The sequence below is a fragment of the Sphaerodactylus townsendi genome, linkage group LG09 (genome assembly GCF_021028975.2).
Source record: "Sphaerodactylus townsendi isolate TG3544 linkage group LG09, MPM_Stown_v2.3, whole genome shotgun sequence".
NCBI lineage: Eukaryota > Metazoa > Chordata > Lepidosauria > Squamata > Sphaerodactylidae > Sphaerodactylus > Sphaerodactylus townsendi.
In genome coordinates this window covers 84,715,502-84,738,764 of record NC_059433.1, presented here as the reverse complement: position 1 = coordinate 84,738,764, position 23,263 = coordinate 84,715,502, and the positions used below count along the sequence as shown (strand labels likewise).

General features: G+C 42.0%; 1 protein-coding gene across 39 annotated transcripts in view; it reads left to right on the top strand.

The window, feature by feature from the left end:
* Positions 1–23,263, top strand: part of RIMS2 (regulating synaptic membrane exocytosis 2) — a 433,065-nt gene that overhangs the window by 366,132 nt on the left and 43,670 nt on the right. For 33 of the 39 annotated variants that reach the window (XM_048508147.1, XM_048508154.1, XM_048508146.1 and 30 more), the window contains 2 exons: positions 12,150–12,322; positions 14,015–14,323. In XM_048508147.1, the coding sequence (XP_048364104.1) occupies positions 12,150–12,322; positions 14,015–14,323 (482 nt within the window). The remainder of the gene's footprint in view (positions 1–12,149; positions 12,323–14,014; positions 14,324–23,263) is intronic. The other 6 variants (XM_048508170.1, XM_048508168.1, XM_048508174.1 and 3 more) reach the window with 1 other exon arrangement.

Below are 23,263 nucleotides of genomic sequence, written 5' to 3'. Positions count from 1 at the left end.
TTCAAAACAGAAAAATAATAAGATATCACTAAAAAGATCTGTAACCTATGGACAAGTATAAAAATTGTTGAATTACAGAGTTCTAGGAATTAGTCAGTTACCAAACCATACCAGATTCGGGTAGTCAGCTACCATTCTCTCCAAGCACTGCTCAGCAAGTATACAGAACAAAGGCACTCCATAGCAGCTGATTCCAAAAGGAAGCTATATGAATAGTCTTCTGGCACTAATGTGCCATTTTTTAGAGATGGGCAAAGGTGTGTGTGTGTGTGTGTGTGTGTGTGTGTGTGTGTGTGTGTGTGTGTGTGTGTACACATACATACATACATACACATATACATACACACAACTTCTTAGGAAATACATCAATCGTTGTCTTAAAAAACTGCAAGAGGTAGGACTTGTAAAAAACTAATTAATTAGAGAGCACAAGGCATGAATGACTGCATTAAAATTGGGCATGCCAGGCAACAAAACTAATTATCATTTAAATTGAGATTCTATGAACAAGGTATGCAGACAGTATACCAAGAGCTTTCTGGGAAGGTCTGATGAAAGAAAAAGTCCTTCAGTATGTGACAGGCAGATCACCCTCCTAGCACATAACAGTTAGGACTGGCTAGTTTCCATGCTGGTAACTGATCAGAGGGAAACTCCACTTGTGAAATTTTGTCTTTTCTAAGGCAGATGAGTTGCACAGCTGTCGCGCCACATGATCAGACTTTGCATGGATTTCTGAGCTTATATGCTGTTTCCCTTGAGCAGCTGCAGTAACAAAGTTGCTCTGCCTGGGGAAGATGCTGAGCCATGGCACTACTTTTCTACTTCCTTTTTCTACTTACTGCATAATTCTTATATTTGACTGTTGTGAGGGAATTACAAACCGTGCCATCACTGCTACTTGACTGCTCTTATAGTTCCAGTCATCATTCATACCTGCTGTTCTAACTCCACTATTTTGTTTACATGTCAGAGTATGCCAGGTACCAGCAGCTTGATTAGAAACTAGCAGTAAAGCCCATTTCAAAATGCAATGAAATGCATTCTAGATGGGGGAAGAGTGTAGGTAGGGGACTGGGTGGGTGGGGGCAGGTTTTCCTGCCTGCTCGCCTTCTCCAGCCCTCCTGGTGCTTCTGCTGCCACTTCTCTCCCCCCCCCCCCAGCTCACTCCAGGGTAACTCTGACTGGCTCATTGTTGGTTCTGCTGTTGCTCTACCACCACTCTGTGCCGCTGCAGCCTTTTGGGCCTCACAGGTGGGTTGCTGGGGCTGGGGCTGGGGTGGGAATCTGGAAGACAGGAGGGCCTGAGTTGGGTTTTGGGGTGGGAGGAGGGTGGCTGGGTGAATTGGGAGGCAAGTGGGAGATCTGGCAGGGGGGCAGCTTGGCGCCAGTTCTCCATTTGACCGGCTTTAGTTTTTAGGGTGAGTGGAGGATGGCTGGGTGAATTGGTAGGCGGTGGGAGGCACCTGCTGTTCATATTGCATCAAAGTCCTGGCAACAGATAAGTCTTGCAATGCCACCTGAAGATCTCCAGTGAACTAACCATTGGGAAGAGAGAGGGTGTGAATTCAGAATCCCCTAATATTGTGTTCATGGTCATTGCCTCTATACCTGCGCTTATGCCAGTGGACTTCAAACCCAACTAAAGGCACACTGCACCAGCAAGCCCTGAGGTTAGGCAAGTTGTCTGTCAGGTTGCAGCAGGGTGTGGCCTTGGCAGAGTCTACTTGGAGTCAGCCAAATTGAAGGAGTCCAGCCAGCTCTTGGCAGCCTGCTCAGCAGCAGAAACCAATCCACCTGAATTCCTGCTAGAGATTACCTGGCTCTGAGACCCAGAAGAGCTCTGACAGGACAGGGAGAGCAGGCAGCAGTGACCTTCTTAGATGTCACGCCAGACATCTATCTATTTAAAGAAGTCCAGGGGCGCTGGACTTGCCCTTCCAAGGCAAGTATCCTTTGGCCCCTGGCTTTTCACTTCACAGGCTCGATTTGGGAGCGAGGACTGGCTGAGGCATTTCAAGAATATGCCCAGGAGCAACCAAGGGGAAGAGCCAGACTCAATCTAAGGCAAGTGGGAATAGGAAAATGGCAGAGCAGAGTGGGAAAATCAGGTGAAGAGGAAAGCCTCTTCCCTTGCTGTATTCTGAGGGTCCATCCTGGGGCACTTGCCCAATTAAAAACAACCCTGGAGTTAGAGGATGAGACAGCCCTGGGCCCTTTCCGCACAGCGGAAAGGGCGCCTCTCCACCGGCCGAAATTATGCCAGTGGAGGGGAGGGGTCGTTCACACGGGAGCGTGCGAGCGGCCCCCGCAGAGGCCAGCACAGAAGAGGCGGCTCCCTCATCCCCCCCCCCACACTCACCTCGTTCTCCATCGTCAGTCTGGAGGGCTGCAGGGACCTGCCCTTATTAATTAATTTATTTATAGGCCGCCTCATCCCCGAAGGGCTCGAGGCGGCTCACAATATGGCTGTTCTCCAAGACAGCAAATCAAAACAACATAAAACTCAAACCCATTAAACCCATTAAAAACTTAAGCAGCAGTTGCCCTCCGACCTCCAGGGGTCAGAGGGCAGTGTGGGCCGGTCTCAGCAGCCCTCCAGACCGATGCTGGAGGACGAGGTGAGTGGGAGGGGGACGGGAAAGCGGCGCCTTCCCACTGTGCCTATGGGAAGGCAGCGCTTTCCAAAAACCTCCCTTGGGAAGGGAGGTGGAAAGCAGCGCCTTCACACCGCTCGGGGCCACACAGGATGGCGCTGCCTGTGTGAACAGCTCCCCAGGGACCGGTGTTTTTCCATCCCTGGGCCGCTGTTTTTGGCCTTGTGCAGAAAGGGCCCTGGACTCAGACATGATCAGAGTGAACCTGACATCTTATTCCTATAGCTGTAAACCATAGATTCATTTGAACTAATCGTTCATCTTTGGTTGGACCTCCTCCTCAGTTGGACCTCCTTTGGTTGGACCTCCTCCTATATGACCTGGCCTGCTTTATGTAATTCTAACTTCTCACATGCTAACTTGTTAAGTCCTCAGTGTTAAATGAACCTATGTATCACTTCCAAGTAAAATCAACCTAGGAAGTGTGTGGTGACAATTCCCATAGTTATACTGGTGGCAAGCGAGTGTTCTCCTGCTGTCAAGCAACTTCTCAGTATAGTTTAGTGTAATCTAAAACATAACTTTAACCCCATAATTAAAACATCTCATAATCTTCCATTTAAAGATGATATGAAAAGCAGTGAATTAATGTGGGAAGTTATTTTTGTTGTGAACCATTGTGGCATGAATTACCCAGGGGCCTGCACACTCTGGGGAAACTAAAACTTGACAGATTGTTCCTGAGTTAGTCCAGCTGTTCTTGAAATTTTCAGAGGAGGTGCTGATAAGCCAAAAGAAAAATGTTATAAAAGACAAAAATAAACTTTTATAATGCAACAATAAAGGCTTGCTTTACAATCGGAATACAATTCTTGAAGGATCTATGACTTCTTTAAAGAAGTTCCATGTTCTTCCTTTTCACATCATAGACAGTCATTAATGACATCCTGATTAAGAAGTCTGATCTCTTTAAGAATGACTTCCTTGATGCTACTGTGCCCACTGCAAGTTTGGCTGTGCTTTCATGTGGTGTTGATCTTCCATTATGGCTGCCCCTGTGCTTTCAAACTAAAACAGAATCTACTGTTCTGATCCCAAGAGAAAATGAAGCAATCAGTGGATAAAAACAAATGTTTAACTACCCACAAGAAAAGTATGTTTCCATATCCAGCAGTTTTCATAACCAAACATCTTGGTACTCACAGATCCTTCTGAGAACCTGGCAAAACAGTGTACTTCCATGAACCAGCTGAAGGTTTTGAACCTGAACAAGAATGAAGCACTTTCCATGTAGTACAACAGGATTATTTGTCTCTGCCCTGTATAGTTAACTTACATCCACACAGACAAACCACAAAATCTCAGTTGTCTCATTGCCAAAATTAGAATCTGGCAGTCAGTCCTTTGTATTTTTCGGCAGTGTAAAAGTACAACACTTCGAAGACTCTAGTATAAATAGTGTGATCTTTGCCACCAGACTTGCTCTGCCAAAACTGAAACTGTATCTTCCTCAATACCTGAGCATATTCATTTGCTACTCCCAATTGGCACTTGCAGGAGTTGTTCTTCTCAAACTGCATTGTGCTTTTGTTCAAACAATGTATCTGACCACGTTGCTTACTATCAATTTAAATATTTACTTCAAAGTCTATGCCTATGAAGGTTATTTGATGATTTATTTACTTCAAAGCTGTCGTGACCTTGCCCTAGATTGTGGGGTGCAATCTGGTAATCGCTTGTGAGTTCTTTTCCCATCCAGTACTGCAACCTGCTAAGTTTCATAAGGTGTTTATTTCAAGTGAAAATAACAAAATCTTAGTACAGTTCCCTTAGCAGAAAGTTCCTTTTAGAGGTTCATTGTCCTCTCTCACCAGGAGCCCCTGGTAGAGAGATGCTCCCTGGACAAGACCCTGAGATGGAATCTCCATTCCTTTGTTTCCCCCCCTCTCAGGAAAACTCTGTTCGGCCACGAGGTAATTTAGGCCTTTGAAGTTGCATCGTGGCACCTTTGCATAGTTTCCTGCTCTCCCTCCAGGAGATCAGAAGGCAAAGATGCTTTTCACAGTCATGTGTGATTTCGCCCTGCTCTAGCGATAGCATCATTCCATGACAAAAGCTTTTTTGTTGATTCCCAGACAAAGCTGCCATCTGCAACTGAACCTTTTTGTAATGTAGTACTTGGAGATCATGGTAAGATCTGGAAAGCTTCAGATTTGTGGTGTGGATCTTAGTTAACTGGTTGGTTTTGACAGGCTCAACTGGAACATTTACAAAATTTGTAGTACAGCTATATAAGCTGTCGAAGAAGCACTTAGTCCTATTCTGTGGAGATGTGCAAAATGGTTTGATGTTAGAATTTTCAGCTGTAATAAGATTGTTCCATTTTTATAGTTTTAAAACAATACTTTCATACGAATATGATCAATGGGAGCATGGAGCCTGAACTACTAGAACTACCCCAGCAAAAATTAATACTGTTTCAATCCTGTGATCAGTAAAAAGGGATGAAAAATGGTCACCAATTGGACCTCATTGTAGGAACTCTGCATCTCATCTATGTTTTTCTGCACAGCAAGTCTCAATGTAAGAAACAAGCAATATATTTCCCATAAACAAAGAAAAATTAAGTATTACCTTTTGTATTGACACGTCATGCCCTGATTTGCAGTGACAGATAGCAGTGTATTTAATAAACTGTGCAACAGCAAATCACTAATATCTACATTCCTGTGAGAGAAAATATTAGGTCACAAAATATTATAACTCAGGATGTGCTATGTTACTGTTTCTTACTGCTGAACAAAATTTATCATCAGAAGTAAATTTCAGTTGCCAATGCAAATTAATTTAAAAAAATTAAAATAGAACTGGGAAAACATTTTAAATCCTCTTGTTCGCTGTTGAAGATTGCAGACTTTTTCAAACCTCCACTATGTACTTATTCATCCCTAAACATAATATGTAGACATATTATTCTGCTCTCCAATGCCATCCTAGGCCTGAATCTACTACCATAAATCTTGCTTGGTGTTATTTGCATGAGCTGCAGTGCCTAAATTATTTTGGCATCATTTGTATGTAAAAGAGGGCAGAGGAGGTGGGCAAATATAGTTTTAAACAGTATGCAGACATGAAACAGAATACCTTGAACTAAGCTGCCAAAAATAAAGAGCAAATTTCCTTCCTAAAGAGCAGGAAGTGCTTCTTCAAGTACAGTTGTTCACATTAAATATTTAACAGCTGTTAACCACGATAGAGTGCCTTTGTTACTACAAAGCTCCTTGTAGTTGGAATATGAAATAATGGTTGATGGTCAAATTTCACTGGTACTTCCAGCTTCAGAAAGACAGGTAATATTTCTTACAGTCAGCAGCTTAAAGTGATTTGGGACATACTGAATACCAAGAAACATTACTGGTGAAGGAATATCACTATCAAAAATATTCGAGCTTATTGCAGTTTTTAAAAGAGAAGAATTGCAAAATGAGCTTGATACTGGCTAAACAGTTGATCGGAAACTCTTAACCAGGCCTATTCTGAAACCTATTCAGGTCTATTCAGTGGGTCTTGCTCCCAGGAAATCGCTCAGCATTATATGTAATGTTAAAGCAATATGTGGATGTTAAAGTAAATAAGTGAGAGCGCTTATAAAAATATTAGAAAACTTCCACAGGATCTGTGTGGTATGGTTGAGGCAGCTATGGTTTTCCACCATCTTGGCATCCCTCTCTCCCATTCTTTTTCTCTCCTTGTGTTGGATATGTATCTGCTGAATATTTGCTGCAATCAGGTTTAGATTAGGTTTTAAATGCTGATAAATTGTGATTTTATTGTATTAATTATGGAGCACTGGCAGCCATCCTGAGCTTGTGAGGGGAAGGTCAGCATATCAGTCAGTCAGTCAGTCAGTCAGTCAGTCAGTCAGTCAGTCAGTCAGTCAGTCAGTCAGTCAGTCAGTCAGTCAGTCAGTCAATCAATCAATCAAAACTGTAAGGAAAAAGAAAAAGACCAGTATGTGTGTTGCAACTAGGAATCTAATAGTCTAAATGAAATCATTATGTCTTTGAATCACACTGAAATAATTACACCTTTATACTACTAAATAAGCTCTACTCCGTTTTACCAGTGTGGTGTAGTGATTAAGAATAGTGTACAGTAATCTGGAAAACCAGGTATGATTCCCCATTCCTCCATGTAAGTGGTGAACTCATATCTGGTGAACTGCATCTGTTTCCCTGCTACTACGCATGAAGCCTGCTAGGTGACCATTGGCCCCAAGCAGGGTCGGCGCCTGAGCCAGCACAGGGGGCTCAGCGAAGATTCCGCCAAAGGGTGCCCACCATTGCCTGTGGGCTATTCACATGCTGGGTGGTACTTTCAAGAATGTGCATCCAGGTGCTTGGGACATTAGTGGCAGCAGAGAGGGGGAAACTTGGCAAAGTTATGCACCTGCTCAGAAACGAGGACGTGGAGAAATGTTCCTCCTCATAGCCCGCCTTGCAAGTGGTGAAGCACACATGCTCACACCCTCTCCCCTGAGTTACTGCTTGGTAACGGTCTCCTCGCACATTGTCAAGCTCGCACAGCTTTTGTGCAATGTTTTGTGCCTTTTGCTTGCACCTTTTAAATAAGGCAGTTTTGGAGGCAGAGGGTGGGAAATGTTATTCTCTTTCTATTACATTCTATCCCATCCATGCTCAGAGTGGCGTAGGTCATTTGCCTCTGTTACAGTCTCACAACTAGCCTTTGAGGTAGATTAGTGAGTGGAATGGGGATTTGAACCTTAATTTTCTTTAACCTAGTGGGGCAACTGAACCACTGCAGCACATTGTTTAACACCCAAGCCATAATGTAATGCTGATTCTTTACTTTGGGTGTCAGCCATGATGCCAAACAAAAAGATCTGGTGCACAAGGGAGGAAGAGGAGGAAGATAGAGCAAGAGCAACAGACTAAGCTAGCTGGAAGCCTTGACAAGTTTCTTGTGACACTGCTGAAAGTACACCAGACTAACCAGCAGCATCACAGGAGCTGTATGAACCTGATCCAGTATCTGTGCACGTTCCTGTTGTTGCTTTAGAAGCAGACACAGCTTTGCCTGAGGATGCCTCTACTTCTGCTCAACCAGACATTCTGCCAGAAAGTATTGACCTAAAAGTTTTACTAATGTTGGCTGTTGGCTTGAAAATACCGTGTTTCCCCAAAAATAAGACAGTGTCTTATATTAATTTTTGCTCCCAAAGATGTACTATGTCTTATTTTCAGGGGATGTCTTATTTTTCTGTGTTCTGTCCGTCGAGCATGCTTCCAAACAAAAACTTTGCTACATCTTACTTTCGGGGGATGCCTTATATTTCGCACTTCAGCAAAACCTCTACTACGTCTTATTTTCAGGGGATGTCTTATATTCGGGGAAACAGGGTATGGATGAAACTTTGAAAACTGAACTTGTCAAGAAAGGGACGGAGGAACTGCTGAGTAAGGATGCATTGTTTCCAAAAGACAGTGATGACAGGTCATTTCCCAAGGATTGGTTCTACTGGTTAGTGTTTTCTCCGGTAAACTGTGCTGCATACTGCCTTCCTTGCATGCCTTTTCAGAAGGCCAAAGGGAAACGTTCTTTTGGAAAACCAAGTGGATTTAATGAATTGGGAAAGCGAAATCCCAGATTACTGGAGCATGAGCACCATTCATATAATCTCAGTGCATTTACAGTGTGGAAAGAATTTGAAATGTGGCTACAGAAACAAGAGACTATTGATGCCTCTGCCCAGCTTGCACAACAGAGGTCATTTGAGAAATGGAAGGGAATCTTGGCTAGAATCATTGATGGTGTTCTGTATCTAGTCAGGCAGACATTACTCTTACGTGGTCACTCAGAAGATTGAAGCACAGATGGTAGCTGTAGATATTCCCTAGAAACTTTCAAGTTACTTGCCAAATATGACCCAGTTGCAAATCAGGATCTTCACAAAGTTCAGCAGACAGGTGGCCACGTTGTGTCCTATCTCTCCGCAGAGCCAGAATGAGTTCATCAGCCTGCTCGGTGATCACATTAGAACAGCCATCTTTCAAAAAATCACATAGGCCAAGTATTTTGCTATCATGTTTGTCAGCAATCTGGATGTTTCTCACACTGATCAAATGTCCCAGCTGGTTTGATATGTGCACACTGAAGCTACAGAAGTCAGCATGGTTGAGTCTTTCATTGACTCCATTCAGTTACATGGGAAATCAGCCGATGCCATTACAAAACAGATTTGTGACAAGTTGCAAGCAGATGACCTTAAGCTGGAACACTGCTACGGCCAAGGATATGACAGTGCTGCAACTATGGCTATACACATTAGTGGTGTACAGAAACATATTTTGGATATGAATCCCAAAGCAGTGTTTGTACCATGTAACAATCACCCACTCAGTCTTGCTGGTGTACATGCAGTTGGCGTTGGGACACAGTCTATGACTTTCTTTGGCACTGTGGAAAAGATGTACACATTCTTCTCAAGCTCACCCATAGGTTGGATGTTCTTAAGGAACATGTGCCAATTCACTTAAAGTGATGGTGTGACGCAAGATGAAGCTCAAAGCATGAAGCTGTACACGTACTTGCTGAGCACATTGAGGTGATAATAGAAGCTTTGGAAGTATTGAGAGACGGGCCAGAAGGAACCTCTGAAACCAAGGGTGATGCTGAAAGTCTGTTTGCATTATAATGCTCAGATATACCTGCAGCAAGAAGGAACTTTCGCTTGATCAGATATGTACAAAAGTTGAAAGCATTGGCTCTGATTTGCTAGGAAAGACAAGACTGGTGTCAAAGGCAACTGAGAAAGTTCTGGAGATGTGCAAAACGTACAGAGAGAAGATGTAAGAAGATGCCTGGTGAGCAGAGTTGTGATGCTGGCTTGACCTTATTACAAGAAACATGCAGAGAACAACTGGAAACGATTGATCAGCTTAAGGCAGAAATGTCAAAGCAAACAATACAGATGAATGCGCTTCACCAGCAATTTGCTTTCCTGCAAATCCAGGTGTTGTTGGACACCAAAAAAGATAATTTTATCAATGAGCAAATTCAGCATACATGTGCTAAGCACACAGAGTTGAATGCTGCAGTTATGATCAACGAAATAAATCGCCTGTGGCACCACATTGTCTTGTATATGGAAGTCAATCGTGATGAGCAGATTGCTAACTGGACTGTTTCAGATTTGCTTCAATGGGTGTACAAGTAGAAACTGCAAGAGTGTTTGACTAACTTTGTTGTGACATTAAGAATCTTTTTAACTGTCGCTGTTTCAACTGCCAGTTGTGAAAGAAGTTTCTCAAAACTTAAATGAATCAAAACGAATCAGAGATCTGCAGTGAGTCAAGAAACACTGAATAACCTAGCAATGCCGGCAATTGAAAGAGGTTTCAATATAGAGTTCAGTACTGTTATTGAAAAATTTGCACAAAGTAAAAGCAGGCGATTTCACATGAATTTGAGTATACTAGCATTTAATTACACCAGTATTTTCTTAAAATACAATACATGTGCTTGGGGGTAAGGGGTTCTATACTGGACTGATGGAAGGGACGTGGGGAATACTAACCTACCCTATGCCACTGTTTTCTGACCTATCCCTTTCTGCCACAGCTCAAATTGCCTCCTGCACCAAGGAGCAGCATTTTGGAGGGCATTTTGAGTTTTACGGAGGAAAAAAAATCCTAATAAATCTAATTTCAATCATCTTTTAAACATTTTGGTCTTCCAAGTGTCTTGTGAAGTATATACAGCTCTATGATCAGAATAAAGATTCTGATTCTTGTGAAGTAACATCATACTTTGGCCTTTTGTAGGAGTTTGATAACTGAACAGATTTGATTTTTACTTTACCGGTTGACTACTACTTTTCTTATATTTTATATATTTTTATTGTATTAAGCTTTTTTGTTATGTAATTTGTCATCATTTATAATTTGTAATAGTTTCGTTTGATCGGTTTTGACACATTGTCAGCACTTCTAATTTAGAGGTCATCAAAATGCTGAGTTCTGTATTCCAAATCCATTATTTTTCCTTTATTGCACAGAATACAAGTAGTCTTTCTTATATGGGCACAGACAGGGCTTTTATTTGATGATACTTACCAGTGCTGATTGCTGGCACATTTGGGGGGAGGCTCCCACAAACTCTCTTGGGGGGAATTGGTAAAAATCTATTCATCCTTATATATGAGTACTGACACTTGTTTAAACCTAATAGTAACTTACCATTAATTCATAGGGTTGCCATAAATTGGTAGTGGCTTGACAGCATTTATAACTTACCACAGTATACTTGTAATTGGAAAGCCAATTGTCTATACCAACCTGGTTAGGAGCATTGTACACTTGTGACTTGATTTGTCAAATGGTCAAATGGTCATCTATGCCTGTCCTATGATTCCATCATTTTGAAGTATATGTACAGAAATGAAATATTATAGGACTGGTAAATAAGACTCCACAGTGAGGAACTTTAGCTAACCTTTCTCTTTTCAGTGCTACACAAGTACAAATGAATGGATTTCTTTATTGTTTAAAGCCAAAGGACATCATGATACAATTTTTTAAAAAAAAAACCCCAATAAAATAAAACAGGCAAACAGCAAATATACAACATTTCATCCTGTCTCGATAGCTGAACTCAAACATATGCTCTCTGACAACTGATGTTGGCTCATATTTTCTTCGCAGCTAGGGCAGAAAGTGACGAATTGCATGTAAGCAGAGGATTGGTGCCTGATAAGGGAAAGATCAGTTAATCCAAATCCAACGATAAATTCTGGTCTTTTACAAATTTATCCAAAAATTTAGCCCAAGGTTTTGAATACAATTGGCAAAATAGAACATGATGGGGTGGATCCACTGTGTATTCTCCACATATTCAGAAACATAATGCTATTGGCATTCCAGAAAATCAGCCAGCTAATAGAGCCATTGGCATTATCTGAAATTGTAATTGAGTAAGTGCCATTCAAAGCTTTTGAGCTGGCTTAGGGGACTCCAGTTGGAAAAGAGAGATGGTAAAGATTCCTTCCACAAACATTGATCTATTATTCATGGTACTTCAGACCCAAACGAATGTGTGGTTTTGATCACATGATTACAGGCTGATTTATTATGACTACCATGACACTTTTAATGACCCAACTCAACTCAACTCAAATGTATTTGCCTTTATTAATCTAGCAGAAATGCAAACAAACAAAATTATATACAGGAAATTAATAAAATGTATTCTAGCATCAAAAAGAACTAGCTTTGGGTAAGAATTATATCACAGAGAGGCCTTCTTCAGCCTAAGTAAGTTACTTTTAACTACACTTCAGGCAGTTTGATAAATCAGCAATCTGTGATCCCAGAGTTAGATATGCCAGCTCTATTTTTAAAGTTTTTTGTTTATTTAGGTGTTTTAAACTATCATGTGATTATACTTGTTTATGTAAGCCACAGTGCAATTTTTTTAAAAAAAAAATCCATTAAATGTTAGTTAACTGAGTCTAATACTATTTATTTTTTACAGTATCGGTCAGGGCGAGATCCTCAACGAGGCTCTGACAATGTCTCCAACAAGTCTTCCGACAGTGATGTAAGTGATGTGTCAGCAGTATCGAGGACCAGTAGTGCGTCTCGCTTCAGCAGCACTAGCTACATGTCTGTTCAATCAGAACGACCGAGAGGGAACAAGAAAATTAGGTAAGAAGTGGTAAAATCAGTAACGTTCAAGTTTGTTTTAGACTGTTAATCTCTCTTCTAATGTTGTACTTAGGACACACATGTGTGTTTGTGTAACTTCTCCACAGGACCTGCTTGAAATGACTCAGAAAGTCAAACACGATAAAATCCTCAAACAATATAAAAATCGTTAAAAATTAATGAAATGTTAAAACTCCAACCATCTAACCTAACCAGAGCATAAAAATAACATAAAACAGCCTAAAATGATACAGTCTTCATGGTCAAAGCAAACGGTAAAAACTACTGTTGCTTCCGAAAAGTTTTTCATAATATTCTAATTTTCTGTGACAGTTGAGTGTTTTCCATGTTAGGCATTAGAATTCTTTACTTCTATAATGTATGTATTATTTGTAATTCAAACCCTCAAAACACGCTGTTTGAAAATACAATTTAAAAGTAGTTCTTTTTGTGGAAATGCTACATAACTATATTTTGTAAGCCTGTATAATAAAGCTGTCGATGCAAATAACTAAATGTATCTTCTTGACTGGCTCAAGTAGCTTCATGTGAAGGAAAGGCCAGCAGAAGACTGGAAAGATGATCCTCAGTATTGACTGTCGGGGGACAGGGGGTCACAGGGACAGGGGGGTCAAATGACCCCGGGCGCAATGGCGCAGGACGTGAAAAATTGCCCCCACTCCCCTCCTCCCCGCATGCTGGCCCGGCAGACCTGGGTCTGTGCGGGGGAGGTGTCTAAAGACAGAGCGGCACCCGTCCCCAGGCCCTTGGGGGTGGGGCTCAGGGGCAGCATGGATAGGCACCACAGTGGCAGGCCACCTCCTAAGCTGTCTGCCACAGCACCCTGCCACCCGCCTTCCTGCAGGCCGGCTTCTGCCCTCTCCAGGGGACAGCCAAGGAGCCGGCCTGCCACTGCAGTGCCCATCCGAGCCATCCCCCACCCCTGAGCTCCACTTCGAGCACAGGGAGGGGCACAGGAGGGGGGCTTGGAGCAGGTGTTGTCATTGGGTGCCATTTCCCCCTGATATGCCTCTGCTGACTGTTGTGGGTTTTCTGGGCTGTGTGGTCATGGTCTGGTAGTTCTTACTCCTAACATTTCACATGCATCTATGGCTAGCATCTTCAGAGATGTGTTATGGTGAGATCTCACTGTGACATTCCTGTGAAGTTGCCAACCATAGATGTGGGCAAAACATTAAAAGCAAAGACTACCAGACCATGGCAATACAGCCTGGACAACCCACAGCAGCCAGTTGATTCCAGTTGGGAAAGCCTTCAACAATACATTGAAATCCTCAATACTCTTCAGGACTAAATGAAACTGATTATTATTTCTTAATAAAGGCCTCCATCGGGTGAAATGTTGATGGTAGGAATTTCATTTCCGTATTACACACTAGAAAGGGAGCTAGTCTGTGTCCGTTTCACCCCTACATAGATAACATGTTTAGGGATTCCTAGAAAAAATCTGGACCCTAATTATTTCCTGGACTACAACCAAGAATTAACTAATTGTCATATTATTCCATTTATTTGATCTTTCTTATTATTTGTCATATTATTCCATTCATTTGATCTTTCTTAATTTTTATTTATTAAATGCATGTTTGATTGCTATCCAATCCTCCAATCCTAATTTGCTTCCTTCCTTTCTTTCTTTTTGCATGTTTCTTCAATTTTTGTTCATTTCAGAAAATCAAGTGAGGAAAGAAAACAGGGAGGGGAGGAAGGGGAGGAGGAGGTTTTTCCTGAGGAGGTACTTCCTGAGGAGGTATTTGCTGAGGAGAATCAAGAAGAGGAAGAGGTGGAGAAACAAGAGGTTGAGGAAATTGTAAAGGATGAACAAATTAATGAAAAGGGAGAAGGGGAAGGGGAAAAGGAGGCAGAAAAATGTGATAAAGAGGAAAACAAAGAATCAGAAGAAGATAAAAGGGTTCAAGATAATCAAACTGAGGAAACAGCAAAAACAAGCGATAAAGAGGACTTGCAAGATGACCTCAGGTAAAATAGATATCCATGTGATAGTCATGTAATGTACAGTAATGTGCATATTTCCCTTGAAACCTGACCCTATTCCCTGCATCATGCCATTCTCCATCCTTTGCAATAGTTTATTTGTAATTCCTTTATATGTTACCTTTTAATATTTTAATGGTTGAGTAAATGCTCATTTCAGTTAATTTGTTTTATGAAAGGATCCATGCTATATTGGCCAACAGCTAAGAGCACAGATTATGAGCTGCCAATCTATGGTTGAACTTACTGTGTGATATAGGAAAGCCATTTTACTTCAGAGAGAGGGAGAGAAAGTGCTGTGTTACATAGCCAGTTTTCAGTAGTATGTTACACAGTAGAATAATAAATGTACTCTGGCTCAGTTTTTGATACATTCTGTGTGTTCTTTAGATCAAATCTTACAAAAACCTGTCCATAATTATGAATGCTGGAAGTGTCACCCTGAGCAGAGTTATACCTGTTGACTTCAGCGGACCATTGAGTTCACTTAGGATGCCGCTGTAGGTGCCCTGACCAAATGCAGAGTCATGGGTTCCCCTCAATAGGTTCCCTGTAAAATATGCACAATATATATTCCCTGTGCCATAATTATAGGTATTTATTTCACTATATATTCTAAGTTGCTAAAAAAGATTTCCATGAGGGTTATAGCCATGAGGGTTAGATTTTAAAGCATCTCATTCATACGAATGTTTTACGTTGTTGATCTGCTGAGTGGGAGGTTAATATTTCAATTCTACAATTAAGATTCATTGATTTTCATGAGGCAGTTATTGCACTTTGTTGAAGAAATCCATCTTGGATTTTCACCTATTCTAATCCAGTAAATAAAGGTTGCCTGATAAGTTATTTTGTTTTATATTCAGTTCCAAAAATAACATTCTCTGTCAGCCTGGGATTGCAAGCATCTCTTTGTTCTTAAAAAAATAAATAAATCAGATTTCATATTCAGCAAAGAAATTCAACCTTCAAATTATAGAAGTGTTTTTTAATGTTTGAAATATTTGTGCTGTTTTTTCAGTTAATCATACTTCAGTGAGTCAAATTTGTAACAGCAGTCTACATCATTCATAGTTCTCTAAGTTTAGGAAATGCGGCTTCCTATGCTGAATGTTTCTTGTTTCTAAGTCATACTTACTCTGACAAAATGAGGCATCTTTATGTCTTGAGATCTTTCTTTGATCTTTGTACCTTTTTCTGATATTTGATGAGGCTCAAATTCTACAAATATGTTACCCCTATGAAATATACTCCAATAGCATCTTGTAAAACTGAAAGGGGGGGGGGCATACACCACTGAAAGGGACTCTTGTGCCAGTTGTGGGGTGCTGTGTAACTGTGCAGTGCCTTAACCCAGAATCTGCTATGTTCACCATCACCCCTCTGCCACAGAAGGGCACATTGGCATGAATGGAGGTGTTCCAGGGTGTTCCTGGGGACATTCCCGAAGGCAGAGCTGACTTTCATGGGCTTCTGGTGCCCTTTCAGCCTAGAAACACCCCCTTTTCTGGGTGCAAACTTATACCAGCAAAAAGGTGTTGTAAGCCTTCATCCTCAATGGGGCTTTTGCTGGTCACTGGGTTTTCCCTTTCTTTTCATGGCAGCTATACTGCTGAATGACTCTTCGGAGGTAGCACAGTGTTTCTGTGCTCAGCCCCGGCAGATCTACCCCTCCCTTTGCAAGTTATTTTCAAAATGGTTGCAGCAATTATTTTTTTTAAAGGCAGATAGTAAAACAAACAAACCAAAAACATTAAAGAAGGATAATCTTGCCACTTCCTTCTGAGAGCAAATAAACACTGGTTCATGATGGAAATGAATGATGACCTTTAATTGAAAATAACACACCTATCATACCTTTTATATGCAAGTCAAGTCAACCTTTATTGGCATATCAAGTTTTTATGTATGATTACCTATTTTGCGTCATTAGGACTAAGACCCAGATTGAACAGTATGGCCACAATTACTTCATATGCATGGGTGTGAACTCTCCTGGATGAGACAACATGAGTGACAGCAAGAGTATGTCTTGCCTCTATGCCCACCTGGTGCTTCTACCCCCGGGTTTGAAATTTCCACTTCTGTATGGTGACCTTGGGGCAGCTGTCGACATCCCAGCCTATCTCAGCTCACATGGTGGTGGTTGTGAGAAAATGGAGGAGGGAAGAACGATGTTCTAAGCAGCTTTGAGTCCCCGTCATCGAGTAAATATAAATATATAAATGTATCCTGTACAAATGTAAACTTGCTTGGAACAGTTGGATAAGAATAAATAAATACAAAGCTTGGCTCCCAGGCTGTCTTCTGAGACCCTCACAATTTCTCTTTAAAGAAATCAGCCATGGCTGTAGAGCCCCCCAGAAGGATATCTAGGCTTCACTTGCTGAGGATCCTTTTTGTTTGTTTGTTTGTTTGGAAGGTGCAGAAGTCACATTCATGATTCTGGAAAGGGATCCCAGCAAGAGATTCAACCAAATGCTGACAAGGGCTTCGGAAAATCAGCTGCCTTCCTTTCTCCCTTCCTCTCAGTCAGCTCTCTAATGTTTTATTTATTGATTGATACCCTGCCCTTTCCTAACCAGACTTTCCCAACCAGGCTCAGGACAGCTTCAAACAATATACCTTAGTATAAAATATATAATATAAATTAAAACACAACTTAAAATATGGTGTTCTAGATTCTATACCCACTATATATCGCATACTAATTTATTTTCTGTGGTAACTTGATTCATAGCAGTAGCAGTAGTGAACAGGAGTAGAAGTGAACAGATGACTAGCAGTGAAAAGCAGTAGTGAACAGGTGACTAACAATGACCAAGGATGCACAGGTATTCCAAGGAGTTGGAACAAAAGGAAAAAATCAAGGGGAAAGAAAGAAACCAACAAAAAGAAAGGAAACAGAGGAGGAGGAAAGAAGAGAAAAGGAAAGAGGAGAAGGAAATGAAGAGAGAGAGGAAAGAGAAGGGAGGCCAGCTGGTTCAGCTGGTATAATTCGGACTTGCCTGCCATTATAAACAAATGGAGGAATGGGGTTCATGGTAAGACACACTTGAAACCCCTGCCATTAAATAATTTCACTTACTTTTTTACAGCTTCTATAGATTCAGAAATGGGGTCTCTACCTCCTTTGCTTCCGCTATTATAAAGCACCCTTCTGATGTCTAACACAAATCCTGTAATGTCTGCTAAGTATTGAACTCAATAAGCCATCCCAGAGCTTGCCCTTTTTGCAAATTTCAGCAAGCACCCTCTAGAGTTATACATACCTCACTGCCAGATTTCCAGGCCTTCCTTTCTGGGAAATGTAATTGTCTGACAACTCAGACACATGCCTTGTTGCTCCTTACATCTCCTCTTTTTCTCATGGAGCATGGGCTTTGACACATTCTCAGTTTCCCTGTGACTAACTTCCTTGAGGCTCATTGGCTGTCCTGCTATTTATCGCAAGATATGTAATTTTTCCTCCCCATTAGGACAAAATGGGCTTTCAAAGTTGCTAAGATTCCCTGACATGAACTTTTTGAGGTAGACTCTTCACTGGCCTAGTTTTCTCTCATGATTTTTGGGGGACGTCCCATGTTTCTTTTTGAGTGTGAGTTTTTGAGTTTCTTTCAATGTGTGTCATACTTGATTTTGACCCTGAAATAGTCGTGATTACCACAGTTGATAATCTGAATCATGGATGGAATCTCTGTTAGTTTTCTTGGAATTTTTAATTACTTGTAATACCATCCTGCAAAGGGAGCTATTGATCCTCAAAAGCTCATACCATGAAAATCTTGATGATCTCTTAGGTCAGTGGTGGCGAACGTATGGCACGGATGCCAGAGGTGGCACTCAGAGCCCTCTCTGTGGGCACGTGCAAACAGAATCGCCCCCCCCCCCCATCTAGGCTGGCCTGGCCCACTGGGCTCAATTATTAGCATTAAACCTAAGACCTAGCTTTGGGGAAGCAGTGTAGGTAACCCTGTTAAGCGCTGTTAAACCCCACTGATTTTCATGCGAAGAACTAAAGTGTGATCCTTTACCTGGCAGTAAGCTTGGTTGCTGGCAATGGGGCTTGCTTCTGAGTAAACCCTCCTAGGGTCGTGATTTTCCTGTTGGAAGAATTGCATGGTTGCTTCAAAGCAAAGTTACCGGCTACCACCAATCTTACTGCTGAGTAACGCATGTCTCAGAGCCAGCTGTTTTTTCTAAACTAAAACCTCAGTATTCAGGTTAAATTGCCGTGTTGGTACTTTGCGATAAATAAGTGGGTTTTGGGTTGCAATTTGGGCACTTGGTCTCGAAAAGGTTCGCCATCACTGTCTTAGGTGCTACTCAACTCATTCAGCTGATCCACATCAGACCAAAATGGCTAGCCTCTGAAGCTATTTTAATACCATCAGTCATAGCACCCTTGGAACTCCTAGGTGGGGATGGGCTTCGGGTGTACCATAATTTGGTGGTTCCAAATATTCCTAGAAGTGATGCTAGAAATGCTTCCCATTAGATCAGGTTTGCAGACTGGATGCACTTTGTGTCTGTTTGGTACCTCTGGAAGCTTGTTCAGATGACAGATTTTACAAGTCTGCCTTAACCAATAGCCTTTGTATACTAACAAAATATTTCCTGTGACCTTGTCAGGGAGTCACATATATCCCCTGTGTGTGGCTGTCTTTGGAAAGTTCTCAGAGGCTCATTCTGCACATGCAAAATAATGCACTTTCAAACTGCTGTCAGTGCTCTTTGAAGCTGTGCAGAATGGCAAAAACCACTTGCAAACAGTTGTGAAAGTGGTTTGAAAATGCATTATTTTGCGTGTGTGGAAGGGGCCAGAAAGTTTTTAGACTTTTTTGGGGGGTGGGGTGAGCATTTAGACAGAACTAATGGCTACTTTTCTGCTGATTTCAGATGTTTATCTTTTTATATGCTGGATGTTGAATATAGTAGTTTTGAGATTGTGGCATTTATTTGAAATTCCATTTTTTTACCAGTTTTTAATCTATTTTGTAGATTTGGATTTTTTAGTTCTTTACACATTCTTTTCATCAGTTATTGTTTTGATTGTGAGCTGCTTTCAGAGTAGTTATGAAATTTTAAAAAATTGCAGAATAGAAGGCCAGTGATATTGGAACACTGTTAACTGGCTTTTTAATGTGTGGGGTGGGGCTACATGGGGGGCGCCCAGAGGACATTTGGTCCCCAAGCTCCACTTTCCCCCCATAAGCCTCTGGATTGGAGTCCTCTACATCAGACTGGTTGTGAGCAATCTCATAGAAAATATAAAATATACACAGTTGGTTGATTTTATTTATTTATTTATTTATTTATTTATTGGATTTGATATCCCGCTCTCTCTGGCCAAGGCTGACTCAGGGCGGCAAATACACATAGTTAATAACCTTCTCATTGCTGAACTACTCTCCTATTTCCAGAAAGTTTGTTCTGCTGAGGAGTATTTAAAACCAGAATTGATCACTTGTGCCCTGAGAGCACCCTGGACAGGACAGCCTGGGCTAGCCCAATCTCATAAGGTCTCAAAAGCTGAGCAGGGTTGGCCTTGGTCACTATTTGGAAGGGAGACTGTCAAGAAATACCAGGATTATAATGTGGAGGCAGGCAATAGCAAACCACCTTCGAAGGTCTCTTGTCTTGAAAACCCCATAGAGTTGCTAGAAGTCAGCTGTGAATTTTTTTTTTCATTTTTCATTTCAATTATATTTGTACCTCGCCCTGTCCCCGAAGGGCTCAGGGTGGCTCACAACCCAGTAAAAATACATACTAGCAATACAGCAAAACACATGATAACAATAATAAATACATACGGCTAAATAGCCTCATTTCAGATCGCGACTGAAATTTCAAGCTATACAACTTCTAACACCCTAAACACATGTACTAACAGTAAATACAACTAATCCATGCAATACCTAAGAACATAAGAACATAAGAACAAGCCAGCTGGATCAGACCAAAGTCCATCTAGTCCAGCTCTCTGCTACTCGCAGTGGCCCACCAGGTGCCCACCAGGTGCCATGTAGGATGTGAACGCAATGGCCTTCTGCGGCTGTTGCTCCCGATCACCTGGTCTGTTAAGGCATTTGCAATCTAAGATCAAAGAGGATCAAGATTGGTAGCCATAAATCGACTTCTCCTCCATAAATCTGTCCAAGCCCCTTTTAAAGCTATAAAGGTTTGTGGCCATCACCACCTCCTGTGGCAGCATATTCCAAACATCAATCACACGTTGCGTGAAGAAGTGTTTCCTTTTATTAGTCCTAATTCTTCCCCCCAGCATTTTCAATGAATGCCCCCTGGTTCTAGTATTGTGAGAAAGAGAGAAAAATGTCTCTCTGTCAACATTTTCTACCCCATGCATAATTTTGAAGACTTCAATCATATCCCCCCTCAGCCGCCTCCTCTCCAAACTAAAGAGCTTTATACCTAAAGCTTAAAATACATCAATACATACAATAAATCAGTACATATAATGGATCAATAATTTCACAGTATCAGAGTGGCAATACACAACTAATAGAATTTCATGGATACATCTCAACATTGTTAATGATGCACCAGTATACACTAAACAGTATAAACTTCATGATAATACATAATCAAAATCAGCAAATAGCCAGAAACAGACTGTATGAACATTTCCAAACTAACTACCCTAAACTAGACTACCCAATAGTTGCTGCAAGAAATGACTTTACTGAATTACTTAGTGCCTACACTACATTTACTAACATAAGAAGGAGACTACAGTCCCTAACTAAGAACACTAACTAATTCACTAACAATACCTAATAGCCTGTACTCCTAATAGTAGCTACACTTAAGGAGGGACAACAAAATGGCAATGTAAAAGTTCAGCACAGGAGGGCCAGCCCCTCCTCCAATAACTCTGCCACCAACCTTGTCATTTTATCTGTTGTTAACCATCCGTTAGTGGGTCACCACTAGCGCAAAGTCCCAGAAGCACCCCCCCCCGCCGCCAGTATTCTCCACTCTGCAAAGGGGGCTGGCAAATATTCTTTGAGCAGGAGGCTCTCGAAACTTTCTTTGGGCGAAAAACTCTTGAAAAAGGTGTTCCAGGAGACTTGCCACCACCCCCGCTCACCGCCATACTCCTCACTCCATCAAAGGGTGCTGCAACGTTACAGGGGAGTCCCTGCCACCGACTCCCCTCTCTGCCCAAGCATCCTCTAAGACGGTGCGGGCCATATGGTCTCCGCCATCTCGTTCTGATCACATTTGGCTGGCCCCTGCCCTGAATCTTGGCCGAAGGCAGACGCTGTACGGGGGTCTCTGCCACCGACCCCCCCTTCCTCATCAATCCAAACGTCTCTGCCACTGACCTCTCCAAGTTCATCCAATTTACCCAGCTCACCCAAGACAACAGACCATCACCTATTGGGGACCAGGGACCAGCAACTGCTGAGACGGGCCAGCTGCCGCCGCCACCCTCCATGCAGCGTGGCGGACAAATAAAGTTGTTATTTTGTCTTAAATTGTTGTTATCTTGCATCACTTTGCATTGTTTCATTAAGTAAACAACCAGGTTGTCAGATGAAGGTTCCGTGTAGTCTAACAAAACCCTAAAAAGTTTTAAATGAAACTAATACCGGAGCTCCCGACCGTTGCGTCTGCTCCAGGTGCCATCTTGAGGCCATTTTGACTGCAAAAAAAAAAGTCTGAGGAAAAAAAATCAGATGTGACACCTGGCATTCAGTTAATAAGTTTCCAAGTATTTTCTTTTTAAAAGTAAACATACTCAACCCCAGTCTGCCCACTACAGCTGTTTCCACACACCATGTAAGAAAAGCCATGTAGAGCTTGCTTATGGAACTCCCATGAAATGGTTCAGTCCAATCTACCATCTTATTAGCACCTCATTCTTTTGCACATATGAACCAATTTAAATTTAAATTTAAATTCATTCTGCACAATAGCTTAGGCAGCATTTTGCACAATTTATTATTGTTCTGTGTGAACTTGTACGCAAACTGTGCCACAGGTATTTGCAGAGTAGTCCTAGTAGCTGTTTTCCTTCTTCTCATTGTTCTTTCAATCATCCCAGAGAAACTAAATGTGATGATTACCTGCAACGGTTATACTTTCTGAGTGGCATACACAATAATAATTTGTTCACATTTTATAGTTGTCTATCTAAATGTATGAGTTAAACTCAGGAGTAAATGGTTTTATGATAGAATAAGTGGGAGAAAAGTCTCTCCACATTGTTGATGTGACTTGTGAAGGATTGTCTATATGATATCACTATGTGGACCACTCTTAAAAAAAACACAGGTTAGCTAGCACCTTTCCTCTCTTTAAGGCCGTTTCCGCACAGTACAATTACACTGGGATAGACCTGGGATCGTTTATACCGGGGCTATTCTATCTTGGTTTCTGCCTCCACACAGCTCCCCGCTTCTTTCTAGCAGCGGAGGCAGGACCGGGAGGTAATACTCCAGTTTGTTCTGTATGGCCCAGGTCTTTTGTGTTTACCCCATTGACAAAAGACAGAGGGAAATGGCTCTCCTTCCACTGCTTTCCGCTGCACGATCCACGCATCACTGGCTCCAAAGGCAAGAGGGGTCGGCTGTCCCCACTCCACCCCACTTTCCCCTGCATAATCCATTCATTGCCAGCTCCAGAGGCAAGACAGAACAGCTGCCCCCCACCCCCACTTTCCCCTGCATGATCCACACATCACTGGCTCCAAAAGCAAGAGGGGATGGCTGTCCCCCCTCCACCCCCTTTTCCCTGCACGATCTATGCATTGCCAGTTCCAAAGGCAAGAGGGGACAGTTGTCCCCCACCCCCACTTTCCCCTGCATGATCCACACACCACTGGCTCCAAAAGCAACAGGGGATGGCTGTTCTCCTCCACCCCCTTTCCCTTGCACGATCCATGCATCACTGGCTCCA